This window comes from Oncorhynchus mykiss, chromosome 26, assembly GCF_013265735.2.
Source record: "Oncorhynchus mykiss isolate Arlee chromosome 26, USDA_OmykA_1.1, whole genome shotgun sequence".
Classification (NCBI taxonomy): domain Eukaryota; kingdom Metazoa; phylum Chordata; class Actinopteri; order Salmoniformes; family Salmonidae; genus Oncorhynchus; species Oncorhynchus mykiss.
This window is the reverse complement of record NC_048590.1, coordinates 24,418,907-24,442,664: the sequence shown is the minus strand read 5'-3', so window position 1 is coordinate 24,442,664 and position 23,758 is coordinate 24,418,907. Positions and strand designations below refer to the sequence as shown.

At 44.8% G+C, this 23,758-nt stretch overlaps 1 protein-coding gene across 2 annotated transcripts in view; it reads left to right on the top strand.

The window, feature by feature from the left end:
- LOC110506452 (CD276 antigen) overlaps positions 1 to 23,758 on the top strand; it is a 77,638-nt gene that overhangs the window by 31,941 nt on the left and 21,939 nt on the right. For both annotated transcript variants that reach the window (XM_021586063.2, XM_021586062.2), the window contains exons 5-6: positions 17,786 to 17,920; positions 22,928 to 22,978. In XM_021586063.2, the coding sequence (XP_021441738.2) occupies positions 17,786 to 17,920; positions 22,928 to 22,978 (186 nt within the window). The remainder of the gene's footprint in view (positions 1 to 17,785; positions 17,921 to 22,927; positions 22,979 to 23,758) is intronic.

Genomic DNA, 23,758 nt, shown 5'->3' with positions numbered 1-23,758 from the left:
CTCTGTCTCTCTCTGTCTCTCTCTGTCTGTCTTTGTCTCTCTCTCTGTCTCTCTCTGTCTCTCTCTCTCTCCATGTCTCTCTCTGTCTCTCTCTCTGTCTCTCTCCCTGTCTCTCTCTGTCTCTCTCTCTGTCTCTCTCTCTGTCTTTCTCTCTGTCTCTCTCCCTGTCTCTCTCTGTCTGTCTGTCTCTGTCTCTCTCTGTCTCTCTCCCTGTCTCTCTCTGTCTGTCTCTGTCTCTCTCTCGGTCTCTCTCTCTGTCTCTCTCTCTGTCTCTCTCCCTGTCTCTCTCTCTGTCTCTCTCTGTCTTTACATCCCTCCCTGAATACACACTATCTTATGACAACCGCCTAGCACAACAGCAACCAAATAGAGAGATGGAGTAATGGAGGGAGCAGTCTAAAACAAATTCAGGTAGGCCAATGGCAGTCTTTGTAAGCACATTATTTCCTCTCGGGATTCTGAACTGGGGCCACTTCCTCCTGTCACTGCCATGTTGAGTTGTTAAGTTGTTTGAATGTTCTCCCTCCCTCCCTTGCCTTCAACATGGGGACGTTTTATCCCTGTATTATGGATTCACAGTATTATTTGGCATGCTCTCAGTCTTGCCGTTTGCAGCTCTGAGGGATTGTTGGGTTGAATGAGGGATTAGGGCCGGGCCAGTTCCTGCTCACTGCATTGCTCTTATAGCATCTCAACAATCACAGAGATAAAATGAGCTCCCTCTCATTGTGTTGGGGATTTATGCCTTCCTGTTCCCGTTGTCGTCTTCACTGTCTCCTTTTGGCATAAAAGGTCTTTGCGATGGCTGAATGTCAAAATGTATTTTATGTCTGCAGTTGAAAATACAATGTTGGAGCGTTGCGGCCTGAACACCTCTACTGTGAGTGACTGTCTGGTAGTCTGTGTGGGTGTGTGGGCTTGGGCCTGCTGTGTGGTCCTGTCCTGTCCTCCCCCTCACCACAGGGGAGCCATCACCAGTACATGACTCTATAAGTGTCCACGGCCCCAGTCCCAGGCCACCATGGCATGGCATCGGGGACGTCCTGGCCTCCTCTCCTCTCCTTTCCACACTGTGGACTACTGTGACATCTTTATGCCTGTCCAGAGCCTGAAGGGAACCTGTCTCTTTAAGACCTGCACTCCTCTCCTGCTTTCTTTCTTCTTCAAGACAGATTATATTTATGGCTGCAGTAAAAGAGCAAAAGCCCCATTTTGTCACTGATCAAGCTCATTTTTTATTTTCCCTCCCAGAGTCACAGTGAGGGGGGACTGGAAATCAGTGGGGTTGAGCCAAGGGGCCTGCAGTGTACATTTCACACAGTTGCTGTTTTATCCTGTAAGAGGGATTGGTTTCTGGAGGCCTGGCGTCAGCCTCTGCTTTACGATTTCAAATCATATTAGGTGCAGCCTTTTGAGAGACATTGGGTGGAGAGTAGCCCAGACGAAACGGTTGAGCATACCTTCAAAGGCTTGGTCGTTTAATTATTCATATCCATTTCTTTTATGCTTAAACTCTCTTAAACCAGATAAGACCATGCATTGTTGTCCCACAAAAGGTGTTTGCAAACTCCGTAAATCGCTTTTTCTGGTGCCTTGAAACAGTTAATATCAATGGCCGCCCATACACAAAGAGTATTGTCTAACGGTGATATGTCTTTTCAATTAGGAGGCGCTGAGAGACTTGGGCTCGTTCCTGGAAAAGGTAGCTTGCTTCACTGATAGCTCTAGAGACCAGTAATTGATTACAAGGTGTGAAATTAATGAAAGTTAAGCATGGAGCTAGTGTGGCCGTCTCCCTGTAGAGGTGTGTTACTGGCCCAGGACTCTTCGTACTTCCCTCCCTGCAGCATGGACTTAAACCACTCAAAAGAGTTTGTTTACTGTCTGTAAATGTGACTGAAATGACTCAACCTGACTCAACATTTAGTACTGCAGTCAGACTGAGTCATCTGCCTTCATCTGCAGGGACAGTGTCATCACAGCCCTTTAACTCTCGGAACTGAATATTATGCTCGTACATTTGTGATGAAAGCATTGATTAGAACATGGCAGCCATCTTTGACATAGCCAAATGTGACTGGTGTGGATAGAGGGAAGCTGTGAGGGCCAGGATCTCCTTCAGGTCACATTAACAGACAAACTGTCCACAGGGAAATGAACTCAATCCATCCTTTCACATTGTAAATTTCGTCAACTGTGTTTAATTTCATCAGACGGGGGGGGGGGGGGGGGGGGGGGGATGTGTCTGCAGTAAGTGCAACTCCCTGTCAACGCCACAAGACATCTCAGTGACCCAGACTTAAACTGCCTGTCATATCTATAATGTATGTGTCTGCCTACTTCCAGCCACTTGCTGTACTTCTGGGGCATGAGCAGCAAAGCTGTAGTGAAGGTTTCTGATGCCGTTGTTACTGTTACTGTCGCCTCCAATGGCTCTGTTACGTCTGTGGTTATTTGGGGCCTCAACCGTGTACGGTAGACGTCCCTCGTCATCAAATAAGATGCAATTCCATTATGTTTGCCTTAAAAACATTACCGCGGGCATCCGTAGCAGAAATGGCTTTGAGAGAAATAGCAAGATAAAATTAAAGCGATTCTAGTGAAATGATATTGAAATCCATAATAAGATAGTTTAATATCTATGGTAACAGAAAATATGGTATGTAACCAACCCAAGGCTTGACTAATACAACTTTGTTTGAATTTCTAACTGCTGCTCCAGCATGATCCTACATTAGACACAGAGACCATGACAATTTCCTGATAGACTTTCCAGAGCCACCAGTGTATATCTGATCCCTATGCCAACTAAGCTAAATGCTAACCAAGTCAAGTCCTTTGCGCTTTAGCCAAAGTCTATGCCTTCTGTTAGACTCCTGGCTGGCTGGCTGGCTGGCTGGCTGGCTGGCTGGCTGGCTGGCTGGCTGGCTGGCTGGCTGGCTGGCTGGCTGGCTGGATGGATTTAGAGATGGGGATGAGATAAATGACTGGTAGTGAATGGAGCACACTAAGAAGGTCAGAGGATTAGAGGCCCCTATAGGGCCCCAGGTTCACACCAGCTAAATTACTTCTGGGTAAAGACTGAGGCCATCTCTGTTCAGTATATCACAGCAGCCAATAGAAGCACATACAACATTATGGCCACATATACTGAGTATACTAAATATTAGGAACACCTTCGTAATATTGAGTTGCATCCCCCCCCTTTTGGGCATGGACTCTACAAGGCGTCGAAAGCTTTCCACAGGGATGCTGTCCCATGTTGATATCCAATACTTCCCACAGTTGTGTCAAGTTAGCTGAATGTGCTTTGGGTGGTGGTCCATTCTTGATACGCATGGGGGGGAAAAAGCAGTATTGCAGTTCTTGACACAAACCGGTGCGCCTGGCACCTACTACCATACCCCGTTCAAACGCACTTCAAACTTTTGTCTTGCCCATTCACCCTCTGAATGGCACTCATACAAAATCCATGTCAATTGTTTGAAGGCTAAAAAAGTATTCTTTAACCGGTCTCCTCCCCTTCATCTACACTGATTGAAGTGGATTTAACAAGTGACATCAATAAGGGATCATAACTTTCACCTGTGTTCAAGTATTTGTCATGGAAAGAGCAGGTGTCCTTAATGTTTTGGACACTCAGTGTAGTCTTGGTGAAAGTTCTGGCTGCAGTGGTGATACACTTCTACCTTCAGGAGACAAATGCCTCATTTCGTGCGTCTGCAACCATGATATTGCCTGAGACTGAGGCAGTGATAGTTATAGTATGGCTACGCTATACTAACTTGGACATGGAAACATTTCCTTTTTATTCAAAATACCTGAGGGGTATGGTCAGGGGGGCCACTTTGGTTTTAGAAGTGGGGGAGACATAACCTGGCCTCCCCCATAATCTTTTGGAGCATCTAAAGCTAATTTCCTGCATTTTTACACAATCCAATATGCCGTCACTATTTAGAACAAAAAGTAAGCAAAAATGCCCACAGTCATCAAGCTAGGTAAAATATCGTTATTAAATATGTTTAAATGATAAATAAGACTGAACTAGATCAAAGGTAATTCAATAATACATATTGTGTTGCACCTATAACCACTAGAATAGCAAAACTAAGACTTTTGATTGTCTTTATAATGACATCCTCTATATCAAATTTGAGCCAGACCGAGCTGCCTGCACGCCCGGCCCCACCAGTCTAGTCAATAACTCTCACAACATAATTTCCTTCCCAGTTCCCACCTTCATTTTTGTTTAATTCCCAAGAGAAAGGTTTGGAAACAAAAAAAACGCATACACATACACCTCAAATATACATTAACAAACAGAAACAGCAAATCCTCCATATAATTAATGTCATGGGCCTAATAGTACAATCTAATACACCCCACTTGCAAACAATATAGCCGGGTCACCTCATCCTGTCCCTAGGTGTCCACCACACTGAATTGCCACAATATAATACACCCCACTAAGCTTTAGGATCTTAGTGAATCATTCATTATTGGTTTTGGGTGTGTTACGCCAAGGCCAGAGTGACAACCCCCAGGACAGCAGACCCCCAGGGCCAGGACTGCGCAGCCAGCGATAGCCTCAATAGGTATCTCCCCAGACGTGGGCATGTTTTCAATACAGACTCCTTTAGTCAGATTGTATTCCATATAAGGCATCCAGACCTTATGAAAGTTGCCCAGTATACCCTTAATCTTGTAATAAATGAAATTATAGATAACTTGACATTGTGTGAGGATAACCAACCTTCCAATGAATGGCAATACATTTCTTAGCCACTATAAATGTTTCACATTTTACAGATGCTCTTGTCAAGAGTGACTTACAGTAATGAGTGTATACATTTTCATACTTTATTTCTTTATACTGGTCCCCCGTGGGAATCAAACCCACAACCCTGGCGTTGCAAGCCCCATGCTCTACTAACTGAGCTACACAGCTTCGTTACACAGTTTCTTCAGATAACAGCCACCAGTATCAACATTTACAAGCAAACAAAAACAGGGAGAAGGGTGGAATCTGTAGACATGCTGAAATAAAAGTACATACTCTTTGCCAGAATTAGGCCATCCACAACATATGCTAATATGTCCCCTTTTGTGTTTTACACCTCCAGCAGAGGAATGACATTTCTGACTGCATGATATTCAGTTTCACTTAAACTGCTGTAATTTAATTCTGAGATGATATGAACATGACGGGGCATTCTAACATATCTGCATCCATTCATCATCATCAATAGCTTCTACCAGGTCTTTCTCACATTTTTGTTTTACATGTTTTGTGTCATCGGGAAAAGCCTCTACCAACCCATGGTATAGTTTGGAAATCAACTTTAGAGGTTTGTCAGACTGACTTAAAACAGCATCAGGCTTGTCCAGTGTTTGCTGCGCAGAGATAATAAAGTGCTGTATCTGCAAAAATTCACCTCAGCTCCGTCAGACTGGTCTTCCCTGGCTGCCTGACCCTGCTGAGACCCCTGTCACCATCTGATCCTCCTCAGATGAGGCACAGCAAAGCATTTCCATGGTCTACGTTTATACATTATATTATCCAAGAATAGAATCAATGGTTCAATAATTGAAATGACCATTATTCCCAGACTGTAGCTTTAAGCTGTTGACCTGTAGCTACTGTAGGTCTACCCATCAATTCAAGATGGAACTTTGTAACATTCACTGATATTGTTAATATACTGCAAAATTCACCTGAGCTCCGTAGACTGGTCTTCCCTGGCTGTCTGACCCTGCTGGGACCACTGTCACCATAAGACATGATGAGCAGTGTTGTGTACTGACTGTGCACTAGAGGGCTACATTCCTGCGGGATGCCACCGGGACCTGCGGGTCCCGACAGAGATCATTGCGGCTCGGCCGGCATTTTTCATGCTGTGGGCGGTCAGTAAGACGACTTTGGGATGAAAATATTTTTGTTGTCCGACAGATTGCTTTGTCTGCGTTAGCCTACCTATTGTATTAAAAGCACATATTTTTTGCATTATTCTCACGCAATTCGCTGCTTCAACATCAGTAGCCCTACCTCTCTTGGTTGGGCGTGAGAGATCAAGTGCGGTCTCATTGAGATAGAGTAGGCTGCCTACGTGGGCGGAGGATCATTTTGCAGTCAATTTAGTTTACTACAGTGTCTGTAAATAAATAGGCTATTGGTAATGGATAGAAGTGGAGGGCGCTCAACTAACGTGAGTCGAAGTGCAATCAAAAACTTAAATCATAATTGAAAAGGCTCAACGCGCGCATAGGTTAAGCTTCTATGGCGATAAGGCGTTGCGCCGTTTCATTTTCAATAAGTATTGATTATCTATTTATTTGTCTCTGCCAGTAAATCGTCCCCCTAAAAGGTAGGCTATATCCTATTGGCCTATGCAAAACATAGGAAGTGTCGCTGTTGTCATTCTTGCTGCTTCAAGTTCAGTAGCCATACCTGCGAGATCAGGTGCGTGTGTGGTCTCAATTAAATAGAGTAGGCTATAGCCTATGCTTGGGCGGTGAAGCACTGGGCAGTTATCTGTCCAAGGAAATGTACTTCCTAAATACTTTAATACATTTCCTAGAAATAGGCCTAGATATTGATCACCCATCTTTCCACTCCTAAAAGGCAGGCTATGAAAATAGCTCAAGAGAAAGTGCAAGTCTCTCCTACTCTGCTCTCTACAAACTACATCTATCATATTGGTTGATATAGCCCAGTAATACAGATAGCCTTATAAGGGCCATGTGAGAATCTCTGGTAATTTAAACAATTTCCTAAATTATGTTTGTGCATTTGATATTGCTTATAGGGAGCAAAAATGCTGGGACCATGGCTGGCATGTGAGCTGCGTCACATACACCTAAAATAACATTGTGGGACTGCGGTTGGGTTTGGAACCAGGTCTTGCGTTAGCCGGTGGGAGTCAGACAGAAAGCCAGCGGGTGTGGGCGGAGTGCGGTATGAAAAGCTGCGGATGGTAGCGGGATGACGAAATTGGTCCCACCAGACCTCTACTGTGCACCTTAACAGTGAAGACTGCGACGATACATTGCAATACTGACTAATAAAAACACACATTGCAGTGAAAACATTCAGAATATCAATCTTACATTGTTTGGCTTATGGTTTCATCGTGTGATTCAGGAAAGAATAATAGCTAACGTTAGCCAACTTTTGGCCAGCTCTCGCTAACGGTACATCAACTGGCGAAAGCTAGCCAAGTTCATTTACTTCTGTTGAAACAAAGGCTACAAAACATTTCCATACAAACAATTGCTGTTAGATAGTAATAATATCGGACAGATAGCTAGAGCCTGGAGCTAACCTGGCTGTGGTAGCTACTAGCTAGCGTAGCTAATTCATTCACCTCAGTTGAGAGGGGATGAAACATTAACTAATATTACATGTCAGTTACAATACTAGCTCAGCACTGTGAATAAACACATGTTTTTTTCTGTTAAGTTCAACAGCAGTTACCCTGCCAGCTAACATCAGCAAACTAAAGAGTTGCCAGTTTCTACTTAGTTTGCTTTTACAACTCAGTGAAAGAGCACAACACATACACACTGAACTGGTGTTCGTCTTCCAATCGTTCGGCACGCTGTGTTTTAGAGACCACCCGCTCGCTGGTGGACAGCTAACTTACGACATTTTTGCATGATTCTGCAAGATGTAAAATCGGCGCGCTCTTGTTTCGCAAATTAGAAGTGCAAACGTTATTGGTGTGTCCGAGCCCTTAAATCCAGGGCAGTCTCATGGCATACAGTCTTAAAGTTGAAATGTTGGAGAGTGTTAAAATACATTTAGCTTGACGTTGGTATTCATACTGTGGTCTCTTCTAATGCAGCAACCAGGAGCATCATGCTCTTTAAGTGAAGGAAGACTTGAGTGTAGTAATGCTCTGAGTGGAAGTGGAGGTTACATACAGACCTCCTCCACCTTACTCTGCTATCTGAGTGGAGAGGAGGCTCCATCCAGTAAGTCACATCCAAAGCCAAACTGCTTGGCAGTCTCTCTCTCTCTCTCTCTCTCTCTCTCTCTCTCTCTCTCATACGCACATACAAATTGAATTTAAGTAAATTTGACAAACTGGGGTTTCTGTTATCTACCTTATTTGGACCTTATGTCCCTGTCAGCTACATTATGTTTAGGAAATCATCCATATTATCACCACCCACCCAAAAATCTGTATTTAAGACCAGGAAATTACTCATGCTGTAGAAGTAGTCACCAATTAGCATGTTTTACTCCAAAGCATTGCTTTGCATTTCTATGGAAACAAGAAACAACCGATTGCCCCACTATGTTTGCGTTTAAATCATTCTTATTAAGACTATTTTTTATAGTGAATGTGAGAATATGTAGCTGTTTCCTAGAGATGTGCAGCTGTGTGGTTGTTGGAGACAGAGCTGGCCTGATACAGAGGCAGTGGCAGGGTCGTAGCCAGCTGCTCCTGAGTGCTCTGAGAATATTCATCTCTTCAGTAACCACCAAAGACTGCAGCAGAGCAAAATGAGAAATGTTGTTTTATAATGAGAGCCTTAGGCAAAGATATACAGAGGCATGTCTTTTTAAGAAATTCTGTCATTATATATTCTCCTAGTGATACTGCAGAGAGGAGAAGGCATACTAAAGAACAAACTCACTCAACTGAGGGTTTAGGATGGATGCAAGAAGATCTTTAATGTTGTGGGTGTCTGCAAATGTTTATATTGCTGAGTGGCGGGGGGGGGGGGGGGGGGGGTAAACACATCAACCTTTTACTACACTGCTCAAAAAAATAAAGGGAACACTTAAACAACACAATGTAACTCCAAGTCAATCACACTTCTGTGAAATCAAACTGTCCACTGAGCAAGCAACACTGATTGACAACAATATTTCACATGCTGTTGTGTAAATGGAATAGACAACAGGTGGAAATTATAGGCAATTAGCAAGACACCCCCAATAAAGGAGTGGTTCTGCAGGTGGTGACCACAGACCACTTCTCAGTTCCTATGCTTCCTGGCTGATGTTTTGGTCACTTTTGAATGCTGGCGGTGCTTTCACTCTAGTGGTCTTATGAGACGGCGTCTACAACCCACACAAGTGGCTCAGGTAGTGCAGCTCATCCAGGATGGCACATCAATGCGAGCTGTGGCAAGAAGGTTTGCTGTGTCTGTCAGCGTAGTGTCCAGAGCATGGAGGCGCTACCAGGAGACAGGCCAGTACATCAGGAGACGTGGAGGAGGCCGTAGGAGGGCAACAACCCAGCAGCAGGACCGCTACCTCCGCCTTTGTGCAAGTAGGAGCAGGAGCAGCACTGCCAGAGCCCTGCAAAATGACCTCCAGCAGGCCACAAATGTGCATGTGTCTGCTCAAACGGTCAGAAACAGACTCCATGAGAGTGGTATGAGGGCCCGACGTCCACAGGTGGGGGTTGTGCTTACAGCCCAACACCTATAAGGACGTTTGGTATCTGCCAGAGAACACCAAGATTGGCAAATTCGCCACTGACGCCTTGTGCTCTTCACAGATGAAAGCAGATTCACACTGAGCACGTGACAGACGTGACAGAGTCTGGAGATGCCGTGAAGAACGTTCTGCTGCCTGCAACATCCTCCAGCATGACCGGTTTGGCGGTGAGTCAGTCATGGTGTGGGGTGGCATTTCTTTGGGGGGGCCGCACAGCCCTCCATGTGCTCGCCAGAGGTAGCCTGACTGCCATTAGGTACCAAGATGAGATCATCAGACCCCTTGTGAGACCATATGCTGGTGCAGTTGGCCCTGGGTTCCTCCTAATGCAAGACAATGCTAGACCTCATGTGGCTGGAGTGTGTCAGCAGTTCCTGCAAGAGGAAGGCATTGATGCTATGGACTGGCCCGCCCGTTCCCCAGACCTGAATCCAATTGAGCACATCTGGGACATCATGTCTCGCTCCATCCACCAATGCCACGTTGCACCACAGACTGTCCAGGAGTTGGCGGATGCTTTAGTCCAGGTCTGGGAGGAGATCCCTCAGGAGACCATCCGCCACCTCATCAGGAGCATGCCCAGGCATTGTAGGGAGGTCATACAGGCACGTGGAGGCCACACACACTACTGAGCCTCATTTTGACTTGTTTTAAGGACATTACATCAAAGTTGGATCAGCCTGTAGTGTGGTTTTCTACTTTAATTTTGAGAGTCACTCCAAATCCAGACCTCCATGGGTTGATACATTTGATTTCCATTGATAATTTTTGTGTGATTTTGTTGTCAGCACATTCAACTATGTAAAGAAAAAGTATTTAATAAGAATATTTCATTCATTCAGATCTAGGATGTGTTCCCTTTATTTTTTTGAGCAGTGTATATCAGATAGTGGAGTCTGTGATGATGATGATATTCCCTAGGGTATCACCTCTGTCGTGTGTTATCTCTCACACCTTCAAATAGATCCTGGTAAAGAACTCACATGCCCAAAGAGCCAATCAGAGGGGCTGTTGGTAGTGTTTATTCCCGTAAAACATTGAGGCTATAGAGTTAGGATTAGGGCTGTACTTGACAGTAGCCATTCAAATGGTCTCCCTTTCTCTCTCCTGCCTGCTCTTCCTCTCTGCAGTGCGGCCTTGTCTATTTGCTCTCAGCCGATCCACTCATATCAGACACGATCAGCCCGGCAGATTGTCGGCAGTGGTGCTGATAGCTGTCACTAACGATTCCCTCCTACACATCTTCTGCCCTCTTGTAGTCAGACCCTTGTTTGAAAAACGAATTAAACATTTTGAGAACAAGACTTGTTAAACTGATTATTGCAACCTAAAGTTTGCCTCAGCTGTTACGGCCGAAGGAGGAACGAAATGGAAGTGGTGAGAAATCGATAGTCCACTCTGCCTCTTCCGACATCTTAATGCCAGTCTCTCCTGAGAGGAGGGCATGCTGAAGTGATGGAGTCTCTGTCAGCTACAGGAGACGTCAGAGGAGTTTTTAATGGAGGTCTCGGCAGAGCTGAGGAGGGCTGGTCGAGGTGGGGGATTGACTGGCCAGCAGGGGTATGACTGGACTAGACACTGTGGTTCCAGTCCCAGTTCTTCTCATACTAGGCTAGTGTTTATCAACTCCCCCGCCACACATTCCCTCCCTCCCTCAGTCTGAAACATGTTTAGGATGCTAACATGCTTAATTAGCCATCATACTGGGTATACAGTCGGATTCTGGTACACTGTAGACTAAGGAAATGAAAATCGTGTTAACCTTGCTGGAATGAGATTTGAAATCACCCCACTCAATTTACCTGAGGATTAGATTCCCCACACACTGTTTAAATGCACGGCCAAATCAGTATTTATATGGATGTGTTACACTAAAAACTATTCCTAGCTGTGAGAGTATTACACCAAAACCTCTGATGCCGACAGTTTGTTTTCACTAGACACTAGATAAGATTGGGAATTTCTTTATGGCCCTATTTTTTTATATTTGTAAGCATTTTTTTTATAGCACAGTCAGACATTTTGGATATTTATCTGGAGGGATGTTTTAAAAGAGATTGTATTGAATTATAGTGAAACGGATCGGAGATGAAAGTACATTGTCATTATTGTGAGTGCTCTGTCTCTGTCTGTAGGTTAGTCTTTATGCAGGGTGAGACACTAGTGTCTTAGTGAGAAGTTAATCTAGAGGCCCACATTGTCTCAATATGTGTGACTTGCCTACACTTGGAGACTAGGTCTAGCTCAGTACAGCCAATACCAGACAATTGTCCCCCTAACCCAGCCATTCCATGTTTAATCCAGGCTGTCTCAAGGGAACATGACCATTGAGGTGCAAGGCTGCAGTGAGGGTCGGAGGAACTACTGGACTGGTATTCACGTCTGGATCAATCACATCAGTAGTCAAACTCATTGAGGCGGGCAGGTGACCTCCCGCTGCAACTCACTATTCTAAACTCTCAGCAGCGTTGTGCTAAATGGTGAAGTAAAGGCAGGGAACCTAGAGCCAAGCATCCATCCCAGGAGAAAGGTCACAAGCTACTTCCTGATGTGCATGAAAGACAGCTTATAGTTTTAGAGTGGGCTAATGGTACTGCATGCAGGCCTTATTCCTATCCCAGCCCAGTCACACACACCCACAACAAACAACACACACACATGCACAGAGGCATACACATACACATGTGCACAGACACACACGAAACACCGCCACCTCCAGATGGCTTTTATGGGTTCATCTGTGAAAAAAGTGTGGTTAGAAAATGATTTCTTCCAATAACTGCAGAGTCACTATTCTGTATTAAATGCACCCACGTGCACATCATATTTTTGTGTTTTCCTCAAGACCACGGCATCAAATCAGGGCAATAATGTCAGACAAATTGTGTAAGTAAATGTGAGCTGGGTTGCCGAAAAGCAATTCATTGAAATGCAAGAAATGGGGGAGAATGCTCAGTGCAAAGATGCTGACAGGACAAAAAGCTGTGCTCATCCATCTCAGTTTGCCAAGTTTTTTCTCTCCCGGTGAGGTGAGCTCCTCCTTGTCCTCCCTTTCTGTGAGATATGCACCCGGGGACAGACAGAGGACAGACGCAGCGGCAGCGCTACCTCTAGCAGCTAGCCCTTTCATGCTGTAGGCGGAGGCAAGGTTTTGATCACCTCTGACCGTGATGAAGTGTGACAAGGGGTGTGAGTCTGAAACAAACGCAAAGTCGGCCATTAAATTATATTATTCCCCCAAATGGAAAAAAGGAAATCATGTCTTCTCTCTGTCCGTCTTCTAGTCTGGCTGAGCCTTGACCTCTGACACTGCTCTGGCTTCTTGTTTTCTTCAGTGTTGTTATTATGACTGCCAGCCTATCACAGTCCTCCCAGATCTTACAACTGCTAAACGAATGGAAGGAAATAAAGCTTTAAATTACCAGACAGCTTATTGTTGATTGATTGATTGTTGATTGGTGAGGTGTGAACTCAGCAGACTGGGTTGTAAATGTGATTTAGGTCGACTGGCTGCTATTGTCCGAATGAGTTCTACGTGCTTTCGTCTATTGCCTGTTCTTCCTCTCTGCAGTGTGGCCTTGACTTCTTCTTCTGGGCCATGGGGGATACTAGACCCTCCAGCAGGGTTGGGCCTCAGTGTCCAACCACCCTAGGGCTATCCTCCAGTCCACCCTGCCTCCCTGTGATCTCCACTGAACCACTGTCTGTCCCCTGATCCTCTCACATCACACCAGCCCTGAGCCGCTCTGAAGGCCAGAGCTGCCAGGCCTTTGGTTTAGCCTCATAATGAAAGAGGCAGCTTATTGACCCCCTCTATGCTCCTCCTCATTCCCCAGCCTGCCTGGAATGCACTCTGGGGCTCCTGTTACCCTGTGGTGGGGTGTCTGTCTGTCTGTCTGTCAGGGGACATCATTCTCCTTCGGTCCCAGTTAAGGAGGTGTTTTTTGTCCCGTGTAAATGTAAAACTCAGCTGACACCCGCAGATAGAGAAAGCAGCTTTGATCCTTTGTCTGTCATGACGATGTAGAACTGAGACAATCTGAGACGACAGGCCAGGACTGAGCACTTTATTCCACCGTAGGCACTGGCTGAACTTAAAACACTCTGGCTCCAGGAAAATGAATGCCAATCTGGGCTTTTACCTTCAGCTTGGCCTGCGTGAGGCCCCTGTGTGTCTTATAGAATGAATGGGGAGTTAAATGTATTTTTTGGTCATGCAGGCCCTCTATTAAGAGTCCATATCTAGGTGGTGTTTAATCATACTGCATTCACTCCCATAAAAAAAATATATTTGTACCTTTTTGTTTGGCTTCCTTTCGACACCTACACTCAAGTCGACCTGCCTGATAATATTTAAGGGCTGTAGTCCAGCTCAACCTCCAAGTCTTATCTCACTGAAATTACTGTAAAGTGATGTTTACATAAATAGACCTGTGTTTTGCTTCTATGAACTGTATGTGTTGAGTTCAGTGCAGAGCCCAGAAGTTGCACCTCTGTGGCCCCATTACTGCAGCTCTGCAGTCTCCCGACGTTCAATGATGTAACAGGCAGCCCAAAACACTCCATCCTCACCCCAGTAGAGAAGGAATGGGTGGAGGGGAAAGAGACGATAGGTAAACAGAGCCATTAGAGACAAATCTCTTTCTGAAGAAAACAAAATCACATCATCAAACAAGAGAAAAAGAAAAATATGATCCTGCAGCCCTTTGGGGCCCCAGCGCTGAAATGATAGCCGACTACGACATTTGTCTTGATCAGCCTGCCCTTAGGGATCGAGAAAATGGAGGGAGGGGTGAGAGAGAGGGAGAAGCAGAGAGCACAGCTCTGCTCTGCTTCAAAGTGCCAGACACATTCATTACTTCTCTGTCTTATTATAGCTCTATGTGGACACTTCATGCACGAAGCAGAGTGTACAGCGAGCAGAACACGGTACTACCTAGTATTCATCTGTAATTCTGGCCTTTGCATTTGGAATTAACACGGTCACAGTGGTTATCCTTTAAATAGCACGGAGCAAAGAGCTCTACAGAGAGACAGTGGAGCTCATCAGTCATGGTTGGCCCAAGGAACTATATACTGCTTTGTCAAAATGACAAGATGGACTATCTAGATTTTCTCCTTTCTCTATATGACAAGTTGCTGTTGATATCGGTTTGGGCTGGAACAGAGTTTATTAGAAGCCAATCTGTAGCAACACATCCAGCACATCCACATCTGTCACATTTCAATGATGATTATGGTCGGCCAAAACACATTATATTATACATTATCAGTCACTCTGAAAACTCATTTTTTGTTGATTGAATATAGCACCAGGATCGCATCATAAGCCCTCCTAAATATATGCCAAAATATATATAGTGTATGATTCTTCATGGCATATTATACAATAGCCATGTAATATGGTTAATCATAAATAGGATTACGTGGTTAAGCATAATCTTGCTTCCCATAATGTGTTCCAATAATCACATACATATGAAGGCTCTCATGGCCACATACTGTCAAAACATGTTTTGATTCAAACACTCAAACACTCAACTAAACAAACAGATAGGAGGTGAAATGAACCTTTTCTGTCTTACTCAGAGAATGCCACCCCAACTGCCCCCCCTAGAGCTCTCCATTTCTCTGCATCCTGTCTCATCTACCATTATGACACATTCCTGGCCCTCCTCATCCACTGCAATGGACAGAAGTCCCCCCCCTCTCTCTCTCTCTCTCTTTCTCTCTCTCTCTCTCTCTCTCAATAGGAAGGAGGCTTCCTATTGACCTCCATCTTGGCTGTGCAATAGTGTGTCTCTGTCCTCTCCATCTGTCCTGTGCCAAGTCCTTACAGATGCTTGGTCATTTCTCCATCCCAACGCTAGTCAATTTCGAGACTTTTTGCAATTATCTTCCCAGAGTGGGTTCTCTGAAGGAGGCCAGTTTGTATTATAGCCAGCCTTCAAGCTATTTAGTGTCTCAAGCTGTTTTTCCTCCTCTACTTTATTCCGTTACATTGGAATGCCCTGGGGAAATTTGGGGATGTCTGCAATATCTGTGTCTTGCTGACCAGATTTTTGTTGGTTTTATCTTGTCAAGAAGCTGTCTCTCACTTTGATATTTCATTCTCTAGAGTGAATTGTGTGCTAAACTGTCTGATAGACAGTCATTCTCACAACCGTCAGAAAAATGCTCCCCTTCGTTTTTTTTTTCATTGGCAGTGTAGCATCAGAATTATACAAATACAACATCATATTTGATTTCTATTTATGATTAATAGGATAAAACCGAGTGATGTCATTGGGCATCATTACTCCAGATGACAGATTGTGAATGCAGCAGAAGGCATGGGGATACCTAGTGCCCACATCCTCTTTCGCAGTGCCAAGGCTGTTGGGTAGAAAAAGACAACACAAAGTACTCCAACTGCTGAGATATCTCTGCCATCTGGCCATGTTTTTAACACTCAAGTGTTTGTTAAATGGATCTCGATGAATCACCACATCTTGTTCATTTCAAATAAAGTAAATGTTCCCTAACATCCAGATGATACAAGCATGATATAAGGAGGGTGATGATGATGATAATCTGTAATATGGCGACAATAATGATGTGGTAAGGGCCCATAAGGTTGAAGTCGGAAGTTTACATACATCTTTAGCCAAATACATTGAAACTCAGTTTTTCACAATTCCTGACATTTAATCCTAGTAATAATTCCATGTCTTAGGTCAGTTAGGATCACCACTTTATTTTAAGAATGTGAAATGTCAGAATAATAGTAGAGAGAATTATTTATTTCAGCTTTTATTTCTTTCATCACATTCCCAGTGGGTCAGAAGTTTACATACACTCAATTAGTATTTGGTAGCATTGCCTTTACATTGTTTAACTTGGGTCAAACGTTTCGAGTAGCCTTCCACAAGCTTCCCACAATAAGTTGGGTGAATTTTGGCCCATCCCTCCTGACAGAGCTGGTGTAACTGAGTCAGGTTTGTAGGTCTCCTTGCTGGCACACGCTTTTTCAGTTCTACCCACAAATTTTCTATAGGATTGAGGTCAGGGCTTTGTGGTGGCCACTCCAATACCTTGACTTTGTTGTCCTTAAGCCATTTTGCCACAACTTTGGAAGTATGCTTGGGGTCATTGTCCATTTGGAAGACCCATTTGCGACCAAGCTTTAACTTCTTGACTAATGTCTTGAGATGTTGCTTTAATATATCCACATAATTTTCCTTCCTCATGATGTCACCTTTTTTGTGAAGTGCACCAGTCCCTCCTGCAGCAAAGCACCCCCACAACATGATGCTGCCACCCCCGTGCTTCACGGTTGGGATGGTGTTCTTCGGCTTGCAAGCCTCCCCCTTTTTCCTCCAAACATAACGATGGTCATTATGGCCCAACAGTTCTATTTTTGTTTCATCAGACCAGAGGACATTTCTCCAAAAGGTACAATCTTTGTCCCCATGTGCAGTTGCAAACCGTAGTTTGACTTTTTTGGGGGGGTTTTGGAGCAGTGGCTTCTTCCTTGCTGGGCGGCCGTTCATGTTATGTTGAAATAGGACTCGTTTTACTGTGGATATAGATACTTTTGTACCTGTTTTCTCCAGCATCTTCACAAGGTCCTTTGCTGTTGTTCTGGGATTGATTTGCACTTTTCGCACCAAAGTACGTTCATCTCTAGGAGACAGAAGGTGTCTCCTTCCTGAGCGGTATGACAGCTGCGTGGTCCCATGGTGTTTATACTTGCGTACTATTGTTTGTACAGATGAACGTGGTCTTGGCTGATTTCTTTTGATTTTCCAATGATGTCAATCAAAGAGGCACTGAGTTTGAAGGTAGGCCTTGAAATACATCCACAGATACACCTCCAATGGACTCAAATGATGTCAATTAGCCTATCAGAAGCTTCTAAAGCCATGACCAAGCTGTTTAAAGGCACAGTCAACTTAGTGTATGTAAACTTCTGACCTACTGGAATTGTGATACAGTGAATTACAAGTGAAATAATCTGTCTGTAACCAATTGTTGGAAAAATTACTGCACAAAGTAGATGTCCTAACCGACTTGCCAAAACTATAGTTTGTTAACAAGAAATTTGTGGAGTGGTTGAAAAATTAGTTTTAATGACTCTAACCTGTGCATGTAATCTTCTGACTTCAACTGTATAATGGTGAGATGATGGTGATGGTTATGGGAATGGTGATAGGCAGCCATAGCGGTGGGGAGGATGGGGTAGTCATGGTGATGACCATGTTGAGTGCCCTCCTCTCTACTAACTGTATCTGTCTCCTTTGCTGTATCTTCCTCCCTCCTCCTTTCTTGATCTCCCTCCCCCTCTCCCAGGTCAGAACATGGTGTTTCCCCCGGTGGCTCTGTGGGTGACGGTGGGCCTGGCTGTGTGTCTGCTGGGTCTGCTCATCGCCCTGGCTGCAGTCTGCCGTAGGAAGATCAAGGAGAGCTGTGAGGAGGACAGAGCAGGTACCTGTCTGTCTGTCTGTCTGAACAACTGTGAGAAGGATCAAGCAGGCCCACTGAACTCTGCAGTCTGTCTCAACAGCACCGCTCTGTTGTCTTTCTGAACAACACTTTTCACAGGAACACACTGAGCTGTTCCATAAACACACCCAGAGACTACACTTGAACACCCATTTCAATGGAGATAGTTGGGCTCCTCTTAAGAAACAACTCCCAAAATCCCATATGAATCTTCCAAGGTTAAAGAAGGGTGTGATTGGGTGCTTTCTTTCATCTTTGCATAAGCATAACAGTATAAAGATTAGAGAAAATGTTATTAGAGCCAAAAGTGATGAAAGTGAGAGAGAAACATTGATGATATAATACCGCTGGACATTAAAATAGAGATTATTATAGAGGTGTGTTTTTTTTATTGTTCTATTGTGTGTAGAGTTGATGAGGTGAATAATGTACATGACCCGTCCTGCTTTCAGACCCTTCTGAGGACACTAGTTCAAATGCTAAATGGCTGTCCCAATGATTTCCCCAAACCCTCACAGAGTAGCCCTGCCTGACCTGTATAATAGTGAAACTGGAGCCCAGATTATGTGAAAGACACAGTGGGAGGAGAGTGGTGGTTACCAGGGATGACAGCGGGAGGAGAGTGGTGGTTACCAGGGATGACAGCGGGAGGAGAGTGGTGGTTACCAGGGATGACAGCGGGAGGAGAGTGGTGGTTACCAGGGATGACAGCGGGAGGAGAGTGGTGGTTACCAGGGATGACAGCAGGAGGAGGATGGTAGTTACCAGGGAAGAGCTTGGTGGTTACCAGGGATGACAGCTGGAGGAGAGTGGTGGTTACCAGGGATGACAGCGGGAGGAGAGTGGTGGTTACCAGGGATGACAGCGGGAGGAGAGTGGTGGTTACCAGGGATGACAGCAGGAGGAGGATGGTAGTTACCAGGGAAGAGCTTGGTGGTTACCAGGGATGACAGCTGGAGGAGAGTTGTGGTTACCAGGGATGACATGTTAACATGAGGTGCCAGTGTCTTGGACAGCTGGTTCAGAATCTTAACACCCAGACAGTGTTTGTATGTATATATGATTATCTGCTGCTGTGGAGGGATGCTGTGACCCCGTCTGTCTGCAGAAAGTTCATTTAGAAGAGTCTGATAATTAGCACTACTGAATAGCTGGGGACGGCTTGCAGGCAGAGTAGGGACTGACTGAGAGAACTCGGTTTTGAGCCGAGATGTATGGTGGGGAGCCGGTGGCCTGGCTGTAATGAGATGTACTCCGAGTGGAGGAGACATTTAAATAAAGGTCAGCCAGTGTCTGCACTGGTCCCTGGGGTTTAAAAATATATCTGGAACTGACACACACGCACAGGCAAGAATAATTATAGCTCGATGAAACATATGAAATCAAATTGAAACGGAAAGAAAGAGGGAGAGAGTATTACAATACATTCCCAGTGTTTCCCTTATATTCATTTCATATATACTGCAAAATATAAAACATGCAAATAAAAGTATAATATATTTATTTTTCTGCCCCCACCCCCCGCACTGCTGAAAAGAATCCTAGGGGAAACACTGATTCCATACCATGAGCAAAAGGTCTTGTGGGGTCGCAGACCTGTTCTCCAGTAACCAGAAGGAGCAGGCTGCTCCTCCAGTAGTAGTAGAGAGAGAGGGTTGATAAACTGGCGGTGCACCACTCAACTAAATGAGAGGTTAAGTCTCATTCTGTTCCCTGTCTGTGGATGTTTCCAAGTTCTTTAGGATCCTTGTTTGCCGAGTTGAAGAGTAACATACACGGACTTCTTCACGTAGCACGCAGACTCACACACCCAGATAAATTGATACCTTATGAATACAGATGTGGAGATGTGTTGAAGTGCACATTCACAGCTGTTGGAACTGCAGGAAGCAGGAAAGTGCAACCTAATTGAGGCTGTCTTATCTTTTAATAGTGTTCTTGGTTTTGGCCAGATTGAAGTTGACTCTCTCCTCTGAAACTCTGGGTAGTGAGGGTAGAGGGGTCAAAAGTAGTCCAAAACAGAGTAAGCCATTTTTCTTCCCTGTCATAATGTATATGGAGCAGTGGATGTGTATCCTAACTGGGCAGAGCAGCAAGTGGGATTGGAGTCTGGGAGATGAAAGCTCAATTTATTCTAGTATTTGTTGCAGTACATCTTTCTTCCTTACTTCCTTTTTTCTTTGCTTCCCTTTTTCCTTCCTTCCTTCCTTCCTTCCTTCCTTCCTTCCTTCCTTCCTTCCTTCCTTCCTTCCTTCCTTCCTTCCTTCCTTCCTTTCTCGCATAATGAATATGTATACCGTACATGTCCAACATATTCTGTAAATGGACCAGTGTACCATATTCCTGAAGCTCATTTTACATTCAAATGAGCGTGTGATTTAATCAGACGTACCCCCGGAGTGTGTTATGTGGAGTGTGTTATGTGGAGTGTGTTATGTGGAGTGTGTTATGTGTCGGTGACATGGGACGAATGGCCCTCCGTGATAGATGAAGGTCATCGTGGGGACATGGATGATTCAGATCACTCCCCTGGGAACAGGGGATATCTGTCCTCCGTGAGCTTCCATCTTCCAGGTGCTTCATCCAGCTGCTGCACTCACTTGTTATTTATCCCTGCATGCGTATGGGATGTAACTAATCACTTAAATAACCTTCTTATATTGGACCTAATCTCTGAAATCCATCTCAGTGTTTTACGATGGCTGCTTCCCCTTGCCAGAGCAGATTTCACTCAAACTCTGTGGATGGCAGCCACCATTTTGACTTTGACATAGAGGCGTCTCTGAAATGCCTGGTTCATCCTGGTACTGTAGAAGTGTCCCTGGAGGCTGCTCTTCCCATAGTGTCAGAGGTTGTTTTTTATTTCACCTTTATTTAACCAGGTAGGCTAGTTGAGAACAAGTTCTCATTTACAACTGCGACCTGGCCAAGATAAAGCATAGCAGTGTGAACAGACAACAACACAGAGTTACACATGGAGTAAACAATAAACAAGTCAATAACACAGTAGGAAAAAAAAGAGAGAGTCTATATACATTGTGTGCAAAAGGCATGAGGAGGTAGGCGAATAATTACAATTTAGCAGATTAACACTGGAGTGATAAATGGTCAGATGGTCATGTGCAGGTAGAGATACTGCTGTGCAAAAGAGCAGAAAAGTAAATAAATAAAAACAGTATGGGGATGAGGTAGGTCAATTGGGTGGGCTATTTACCGATGGACTATGTACAGCTGCAGCGATCGGTTAGCTGCTCAGATAGCAGATGTTTAAAGTTGGTGAGGGAGATAAGTCTCCAACTTCAGTGATTTTTGCAATTCGTTCCAGTCACAGGCAGCAGAGAACTGTAAGGAAAGGCGGCCAAATGAGGTGTTGGCTTTAGGGATGATCAGTGAGAGACACCTGCTGGAGCGCGTGCTACGGGTGGGTGTTGCCATCATGACCAGTGAACTGAGATAAGGCGGAGCTTTACCTAGCATGGACTTGTAGATGACCTGGAGCCAGTGGGCGACGAATATGTAGCGGGGGCCAGCCGACTAGAGAATACAGGTCGCAGTGGTATGTGGTATAAGGTGCTTTAGTAACAAAACGGATGGCACTGTGATAAACTGCATCCAGTTTGCTGAGTAGAGTATTGGAAGCTATTTTGTAGATGACATCGGCAACGTTGTTGCATCAGGACAGGAGGTGTTGGCTGTTAACTGAGGAGAGGCAGCTCAAGGTCTCTCACAGAACATTTACACTCCACATTCATTATTCATATTTTAGAACCAACTTTTAGAGTTAGAGTGTGACATCATAGTGCTGAGGTAAAGGGTGAGAGAGAGAGAGAGAGAGAGAGAGAGAGAGAGAGAGAGAGAGAGAGAGAGAGAGAGAGAGAGAGAGAGAGAGAGAGAGAGAGGAGGTCGGTGATTCTATTCCCTCTGTCTTCATCATAAAAAATAAATGCTGTAAAGGTTTCTAGTGAATGTTTGTTTAAACTAACTGTCCTTTTGGCACCAGAATTTAGAGGAGGACAGCTGCTCAAATATGTGACCTTCTCAAATGGATTCCTGTGAAATCCTCCCAGATAATCATTCTGAGGAGGGATCCAGAAATAGGTAGGTATGCCCTGCGAAGAAAGGGGGAAAACAACTCACTTGAAAAGCTGGAGATTTGAATGAATCACTCTGAGAAATGATAACCTGTGGGCATACACATACTCTCTGAGTGTGGTGTTTTCAAAATGCGAATACAAAATGGACTTGAAGGAATGTGGAATGGAATAGTGTGATGTATGAAGGACTGTGGACACTACAATAGAAGCAGCATATATATTTTAAATGAAACATACCAATCTTTTTACTGTTGCAATTTTTGTTGTTATTTTGCAAGGATTTTCTCTCTCTGTCAGTCTTGTAAATTGCAGCATACAAAAGAACTCAGAGACAATATTGTTGCTTTCATGTTTAATTTGGTCCAATGATCAGTTGAATCTGGGCATGCAGTAAGTGTCTGACACTAAATGCAGACTCTCTGTCTAACACAATGGAGCTGAGGATGGTGTCAGGAAATTCAAATCAGCCGTCCTCTGGTTCCTCTGTTCCTGGTCTATTTTTGGAGTGTGCGTGTGTGTAGGTGTGCTTATGTATGTGTGTGTGTGCGTGAGCACGTTTATTACTGCCTCCGTGTGCCCACGCGCACGTCTGTGCCCATCACTGTGGTTTCTGTCAGCCTGGCCCAGTTGACAGTATGTTTCCAGAGAGGAGGGCCAGTGGCCATAGCTTAATGTGATTACTGTCTTTGTGAGTGGGCCAGGCCAGGGGGGGCAGCTGTGGTCCAGTGCCACATGCAGCCTCAGCCCCCGACTGAGCCGTGAAGCATGGGCACACCGTAGGTTTAAATGAGCTGCTGCCTTATGAAATCCAGAGGAATAGTGCATTGCGTGCGTGCTGTTGCGTGCCTGTGTGTTTTCTCTGTGTTTAATGGTCTGATGGCTTCTCTCTCCACAGCCAAGCTTGAAGAGGCCAAAGAGCTGCAGGAAGAGGAGCAGTCTAAGACAGGTCAGCCAAGGCACATCTGGAACAACCATCACCACATGTTTACACCATACACATAGAGGCTAATTACTCCTCAATGCATACCCCATTCTAATTCAATAATGAGATTGCAAAGAACTTACATGGAATGGATTTCTGCTTCTTCCGGTGCAATGTCTAAATGCAGTACTGATGTTTGGGCGGTGAGCACGTTTTTCAGCACGATTGTGTGATACTACTTAATATTGTGTCCTGAATGAATTGTTTAATTAGCAAGCAGAGCCAGTTCTGTGCTCTGAGTCAAGGCCATGGTGGATACCAGGCACAGGCCTGAACGACTCTGGCTCCTGCGTTAATGTCTTTAAAGTTATTCATTTGACGCCTTCTTTAGTGTGATTGAATTATTTAGCCTCCCTGTGAACGCCACAGTTAATACTATGTGATTTTAATAAGCCGAGAGGTGAAGGAAGGTCTCTGGGCAGAGTGGACAATGGCTCCTTTCCCTAATTCATGTCTCGTGAATGTTTCGAAGTGAACTCTGCAGCCCAGTGGCAGGAGCAACCCATAGTGGCCCCCATACCTACAGGTGCAGTACTGGCTACAAAGGAAGACCTCCAAGACCCTCCACATCAACCCACTATTTTCACCTGACTTCTCAACAACCCCCTCACCTTTCTCTTTTCCTTGAAAGCCACACCTGTGCGGGCGGTGGTGCACATGCGCACGGTGGTGGGCGTGAGCGGAAGAGGGGCTCAGCGGCTCATTCTTCTGCCGTCTGAGGTACCTCTTTTAAACACTCCAGAC